This window comes from Meleagris gallopavo, chromosome 30 (assembly GCF_000146605.3).
Source record: "Meleagris gallopavo isolate NT-WF06-2002-E0010 breed Aviagen turkey brand Nicholas breeding stock chromosome 30, Turkey_5.1, whole genome shotgun sequence".
In the NCBI taxonomy this organism is placed as follows: Eukaryota; Metazoa; Chordata; class Aves; order Galliformes; family Phasianidae; genus Meleagris; species Meleagris gallopavo.
In genome coordinates this window covers 2313250-2320242 of record NC_015040.2, presented here as the reverse complement: position 1 = coordinate 2320242, position 6993 = coordinate 2313250, and the positions used below count along the sequence as shown (strand labels likewise).

Genomic DNA, 6993 nt, shown 5'->3' with positions numbered 1-6993 from the left:
TCTGTCTCTCTTTTAAATAAGCCCTTATTCCTGTTGGTTCAGCTGTGCCGGAGCCGTGAGGCTGCTGCCTCCTCTGCAGCACTATGATTCAGCCCTGAGGCTCTGAAGGAGGGGGTGATGCTCGCAGTGCAGGCAGCAGTTCGGGACCCCCAGCCCAGACACAAAGTGTGATGAGCAGCAGCAGGGCTGTCCCTGCTCCCATCCTCTCCCCCCACCCCTGGTTTTAACATTGGGTCTCTCTGGCACACGCCAACCAGGCATCCCAGTGCCTTCCAGGGAACAGCACGACCCAGTTGAAGGTGGCACCTCCAGGGCAATGACCCAGCAGCCGAGATGCCTGAGCCAGGGCTGCCAGGAGGCATTCTGTGGCTAAGCCGAGGAGAAGTCCCTGACCCCCGGCTGGGATTGGGGGATTAGGGCTGCGGGAAGGCTCCTGGAGCACCCTGAGCTGATTACCATGATGGATCCCTCACCAGGAACACCCTTCAGTGGGTGGCAAAGAGCAGGACGGGGACAGAGAGGGGCAAGGATTTCCTGTCCCCCCTCCCACCCCCAACACTCTAGATTTGCAGCTTTGCACTTTATAGCAAACAAAACCCTAACAAGGAGCAAACCTTTGAAAGCGACTCATCCGCACGCAACTCAACTCCCACCCCACGCATTCCCAGCGCTTCTCCTGCTCCCCCTCCCCTCCCCCCCCTCCTTGCCAAACCCCCCCATTTCCTCTTCAGCCCCGTTATCTGCCCGCCAGGCGCTGCAATCGCCGTCCTCCGGGTGCAGCAGTGCCTGGGCTTGGGGCCCAGCTCTATCTGCCTGACCCCCCCCCGCCACAGGGTGCGTGTGGGAGGGCACGGTGGGGGGACCCCCCGAGGAAGAGGCCCCTCTGCCTCCCTGGGGGCAGCTCATCCGCTCGGCTCGCTAACGCAATAAAGCTCCGATCGATATTTTAAAAGAAACTAAATGGACTCTTCTACTGTTGTTAAGAGAGGCATAGCCCCCTGGCCAGGGGGGGGGGAAAAATCCTGCCCCGGCCCCCTCCACCCTCGATGACCCCCACCAGGCAGAGGTTGGGCTGATCTCAATTCTGCTATGGGGAAAGCTCCCCAAACCCATCACGAGCAGCATTTGGCAGTTTGCTGTTCGGTGTGTAGCTGATGGAAATCTACAGCTGGGGGGTTCTTTGCCACCCTCATGCCCTCCCACCGCAGCCCCAGTGCCCACAGCCGCTGGCAGGGGCTGGGCAAGGTGGGGAGCATGGAGCCAGCCCCATTGAGCACCGGACACCATTTGGGCTTTTACCCCCCAAAAATGAGCAGTATAAAGAACAGATTTAAGACCTTCGCCACAAATGGCCAGGGGAGAGGATGGCTGTGCTCACCACAGAAGCCTCGAACATCCCAGGGGCTGCACAACCAACTGCCTCCCCCAGAGCCATCGGCGGGGGCCGATCCGGAACAAAAGCGGCGTTGGATCCTTGCACACTGCGAGCAGCACCGGCTGCATTCAAAGGGCGCCTTTGAGCAAGAAATCACCATTTCCTCTGCCTCCTCGGCCCCTCTTGCATTTCCCCCTTTTCAGTTTTAATTGCTGCCTGAGTCATGTGAACAGCATGAAACCATTGAGGGCACCTGCCCCGGGGGCTGCGGCCCCAGCGCCGTGCAGGCGGGCGGACAGACAGAAGGACCGATGGACAGACTGAGGCTCAGCCACTGCATGAGGCTGCAGGGTGAATCTGACCCAGGAGCCAGCATCATTCCCAGGGGCACCGTGACGCTCGTGTTGCAACCACCCAGTTCTGTGGGCTGCCTGCAATTACCCCCAATCCGCCACGCTGCCATCAGCAAGAGAACAAAAATGCCACGTCTACCAGCAAAAGCCCAGTGTGTTTTCCCAATCCAGACCACGGAGCTGGGGAGTGGGACAGGGCTGGACACGGCACGAACTCCACGCCGGGGTTACCGAGTTGCTTTCGGTTTGTTTTTGTTTTTTTTTTCTAACCGTTGCACTTTGAAACCCCGTATCTCGGGCAGGCTCTGCTCAGCAGCAGATAAGGACTGAGGTTTTTGTGCTACCAGCGTGTTTGAGGCATCCCAATTTGGAACACTTCAGAAACCTCCTGTCTCCCCTAAAAGCATCAGCTCCTCACCACAAGCCAACCTCCCCCCACTCCGTGGGCTTTTTTAAAGCTTCTTTTAAATAGGAACAGAACTACGGGGCTCCAGCACCTGCCTGCAGCACCGAGCCCTATGTCACGGCACCAACAGCTGTGATGGCAGGCACAGAGAGGCAAAGTGACCCTGAGTGTGCGCAGGGCACCATCAGCTCCTCCCAGCCCCATCCCTGCTGCCAGCTCTGAAATCTGGCACACGCACACCTCCGTGGCAGGGCAGCCCTGGTTTCCCTGCGGGGTGATGGGGTGCACGCACCTGGCTTGCTGCTGAATCAGAGCCGTGCGCTTGCCCACGGTGCACAACCAGCAGCTGGCTTTCACATTCAGCACAGGAAACTCCAAAAGGGGCAGGGACAGGAAACTGCGATGGCGTGGGCTGCGAGCGCACCCCCGGTTCAGGCTCCTGGTATTAGTGGGGTGCAGTCATATCCTCACCCGAAACAGAAAGGTCAGGAGAGGGGTTCTCCCGGGGCACTGCACTGCGCACTGGGGCCCTTCGCTGAGGTTCCTCCAGTTCTGTGCTCCCCAGGGCAGCATTACGCAGCACTTTGCACCGCCGGCTTGTTTGCAGGCACTGAGCTGCCCGTGCTCAGCAATTCACCCAAGCACAGCCCAGCGTGGCCATGGCCAGAGCCTGCGGTGTCACCGGGCACGGGGACAGACCACAGGGGTCCAAGATTGCCCCATCCCAGTTGCCTACGTTTGGCTGAGAGCTCCAGGCTCGATGCTGGGAGCCCAGATGTGGTGGCATTGCCTGCCTGACGCCAGCCCTGCTCTCAGCATCCCACTTGGGGCGAGATGAAAGGCAACCAGCACAAACCTTTTCCTGCCCCACAGGCACAGGGGGTCAGCCCCACTGCAGGCTTTTATAGGAAGGAAGGAAGAGGGAGGGAGGCGAAACGAAGAGCAAGGGCCACGTTGCTCTCTGTTACTGGGGAGGGATGCTCACAGTGGGCTGGGGTCATTCTGTGCTCTCCTTGAATCGAGCCCTGCACTGGGTAAAGGGCCCAAAAAACCCCATGGTTCCTAGGAATGGGGGTTCTCAGAAGCATTCCGACTGCCTCCAGCTGTGCCCTCCCCCAGGTGCTGGTTGCTGTGGGTCTCAGTATCATCATCCTGCAAAGGGGATTTTCCTCTGCAGGAAAAGACACATTCCTGACCCAGCCCGGCACAAGCGCAGCGACGAGCTTACAGCCAGCAGAAGCAAAGGATTTCAGCAGTTCCCTGGCACCAGCAACAAGCTGAGCCCCCAGCCTGCACCCCCCCCAGCTCCCCACGAGGAGCCCCCGGCAGCCCCCAGCCCTGCAGGCTCCTTTGTTCTGCTGCTGCACGGGCAGCGCCCAGGTCAGCAGGAGCTGACCTCTGCCTCTCAGTGGCCGTCCCCAGGGATGGGGAGGTGCCACGCATTGGCTTCCCGACCCCGCACGCTTCCCCTTCGCCCCATTGCACAGCAGCTTCCAGAGGGCTGATTTGCAGGAATCTGCCCCAAATGAGTCAAAAAAGTGCCCCGGCGAAGGGGAGCGCAGAGCCCCCCAGGCAGTGCAGCCATAAAGGGAGGGTGGGGGTGCGGGGGGCTGCCGGAGCTGCGTCCCAGCAGAGCTGGCCTGCAAGGAGCTCGGTTGCAAAATAGAGAAAAGAGGAACCCAGAAATAGCACCTTCCTCAAGCTACACGTCCCCATCACAGCAACACCATCACTGCACAGCAGCGCTCACAGCCCCGAGCAGCGGGCGAGCAAATAAAAGAACCCCCCCAGCACGCAGGAGCTGCCCCCCCAGCAGCAGAATCCCTCTCCACTCAATCCCTGGGCTGCAGCACTGCGTTCGCAGTCGGGTCTTTTCACACTGAGTTAAGGCACAGAGCGCAGAGGGTGCAGCCCCCGCGCCCCCCACCCCACGGAGCCGGGCGCATCCTGCCTGCGCTGTGTTTACATTCCTGCTGCTCCTTCCCAGCCCGTCAGCTGGGCCGGGGCGAGCAGGGAGGCACGCGTTGGAGGGCGGCCAGGAGGAGCTCCCGGGCAGGCACTGCTCGCAGCCCCTGGCCTCAATCCAGAGGCCAGGATCCAAGCTGACGTGCCGGGGGAAGCCTCTCCCCGAGCGGGCGCTTTGCTTCCTTGCCTCCACCCACGGCACGGAGGCAGCAGCCACTTTCCCCTTCAACGCTGGTTGCTTCCAGCACAACCAGGAAGCTGTCCTAATGGTGCCCAGAGGGATGGATGCGCGGCCCCTCGTACCCATGTGGGGTGGGAGAGGTGGGACTGAGCCCCACGTTGTGCTGCTGGGTAGCGACGGCCGGGAGCTCCCCGAGTGATTGTGCAGGGCTGGGATACGCTCATACAGTGACAAACAGGAAGATCACAGCCGTGGTATCTAAAAGCCTTTTCACAGATAAAAAGATTACGTCCCCCACTCTCTAATTACAGGAAGTACAAAAGAGAGAAACCACAAGAAGAAAGACGATGCAGCGCCAGGAGGTGAGGATATGTACGCACTCGAGACAGCACAGGAAAAGTTCAGTGTGTTCATAAAACCCACACGGATGTACGTTGGGGTTACGGAGGAGCACCGAAGGCACCAGGGCTGCTGTGAAGCACACAAGGAAGGGGCAGCAGGGGCTGAGTGCTGCCCTCGGTGCCTGCCGTGCTGCGGATGGTGGGCACGGGGATGGCAGCAGCACAGGGAGCTCAGCCACGTGCTGTGCCAAACGGTGCCAAGTGGCCCTGCTCCAGCAAAGGCTCCCAGCCCTGCAGCTGTGCACATGCACTGCGGGATCCATACAGCTCCTGTCCTGCTGCTCCCCCAATCACAGCCGGCAGGGCAGCCCCCAGACCTCACAGCACCGCTCACCCAGGAGGTGAGTGCAGCCCAGGGCGTTCCCCTCCGTGCCACAGCACGCTGTGAAATTCTCCCAAGCCTGCCTGCTTGCTGCTGGGGAGGCTGGGAGTTGTGCAACAGCCTCCAGCCCTGGGCAGCCGTTTTCCTCCCACAGCAATGGGATGGCACAGTGCTGCCCGTGCCCCAGCAGCAGCCCCCAGCCCCTTTCCCCAAGCTGAGCGAGGGGCAGCGGCCACCGCACCCCTCCCAAAACACCGCACTCTCCATCTGGGTCCCATCTGCTGCTGTTTGCTCTCGCCCCCTCCCCCAGCCCTAAACTCAGATGTACTTAAACACACACACATCAAAGGGCCGGGGCAGCCCCCGGGGAGCCCCGCTTTACACTATTTCCTTCTATTAGCCCCGAGCTCGGGTTTGTGCAGCCCATGGCCAGGCACGTGGAAGAGAGTCCGGAGCTTGGGGGTCTGCAGCCTCTGCTGGCACAGAGCCCACCAAAACAGCAAACCCAAGAGCTACTTCACATTCGCAAATCCAGAGTGACTTTTTTCCCCCCCCTCCGTTCCCAGCAATTCTCCCAGCAACGAGCCAAAGGACTCAAACCCCAGAGGAACCCGGCGGTTTCTTAGCAGCACCGAACCCAGCTCAACCCAAGGAGCGAGCCCTCCAACCCCACGTCTCCCCTCGGCTCCTACCTGCTTGAACTGCTCCTCGTAGGTCCAGTCGCCGTGGTCGGGTGCAGGCTGTGGGAGCTGTGCGTGGCCCTGGGGGCCCAGTCCAGCCGGGAGTCGCTCCTGTGCGCCCGGCAGCCGCTGTGCTTCACCCCGGCAGTGCTGAGGTGCCGGTGGCTTTCGGAGCAGCAGGGACCCCGCGCCCGTCCGCACCGCCTCCGCTGAGCCCAGCCCCTCCTCGCCCATGTCTTCCTCCTCCTCGTAGTCTTCCTCTTCTTCCTCCTCCTCCTCCTCTTCTTCCTCTTCTTCTTCTTCTTCCTCCTCCTCCTCGCCCAGGTCCTCTTCAAATTCTTCTTCATCCCATTTGCCCTTCCTAGAGCAGGGAAAGGGGGGAGATGTGTGATTAGCACCCTTAAGCTGGCCCATCTGCACAGCGCTCCTGCAGCGTCAGACTGATGGGCAGGAGGTGGGAAGACATTCCCAAATGAGCCCTCCCTACTTCCAGAAGCTTTTCCCAGACCCTCAGTAGCACGTGAATGAGGTCTGCTGGGTTTCCAGCCATCCCCGTGGGCTGTCCCTCATTTTGGGAGTCTGTGACCTGCCCAGGGAGCTGCAGGTCAGGCAGAGGCACCACCGACAGCCCCTCATCATTCAGGCTGGGATCCTGCATCACTGCCCCAACGTGGCTCTCAGACAGAGCTGAATTTTGCCTAGTGCCAAGCCAGCGCCAGGAACCAGTGCCATGGGGCAGATGACTCCACACGGGTCTGCAAAGCGTGAAAACAGCTGATTCCAGTGTTTGTCAAGAGGGCAGCAGCTCCAGCCCAGCCCAGGCACCACGCATGGCCTCCAAAGGAGGGCCCAGCGCTGCTGCCCACCTGCATGTCCCGGCCCCCCCGCTCCTCCCTGAGCCCCACGTGCTGCCATGTACTCACAGGTCCTCCTCCTCCTCAGAGCCCATCTCCTGCTGGTAGCCACCGCCATCCTCTTCCTCTTCCTCCTCCTCACCACGCTCCTCCTCCTCCTGGCTCTCCTCCGACAGCCCTGGGCTGGACGAGTGGCTGAGGCCGGCGGCTGCGGCCCGCATAGCAGCCAGGGCAGCCATCTGTGCCCGCTGGATGTGAGCGCTCTCAGGCTCCGTGCCTTCCTCCAAAGGGGCTGGGGCCAGATCAGGGCCTCGTCCCCGGGCAGGGGTCTGTCCTGAGGCCGGCGGGGGCTGCGCCGGGGGGGGCGTGGAGCGTTGCTGCTGCTGCTGCTCCTGCTGCCGTGCTTCCAGAGCCTGCTGCAGCCGGGCGCGCTGCTGTCGCTGCAGGTTCTCCATC

At 61.4% G+C, this 6993-nt stretch overlaps 1 protein-coding gene across 1 annotated transcript; it reads right to left on the bottom strand.

The window, feature by feature from the left end:
• Positions 1–1983: 1983 nt before the first annotated feature.
• LOC104914698 (AT-rich interactive domain-containing protein 3A-like) lies at positions 1984–6992 on the bottom strand. The gene is made up of 2 exons (XM_010724974.2): positions 6607–6992; positions 1984–6044 (listed from the first exon to the last, which is right to left on the bottom strand). The coding sequence occupies exons 1-2, from the start codon at positions 6990–6992 to the stop codon at positions 5516–5518; spliced, it is 915 nt and encodes a 304-aa protein (XP_010723276.1). The 3' UTR covers positions 1984–5515.
• Position 6993: the final 1 nt, after the last annotated feature.

Excerpts from the sequence above, each read along its gene's own strand:
- LOC104914698 (XM_010724974.2), bottom strand. The coding sequence starts at position 6,992 with ATGGAGAACCTGCAGCGACAGCAGCGCGCCCGGCTGCAGCAGGCTCTG. Across the intron at positions 6,045-6,606 it reads TCTGAGGAGGAGGAGGACCT|GAAGGGCAAATGGGATGAAG; the intron begins GTGAGTACATGG and ends TCCCTGCTCTAG.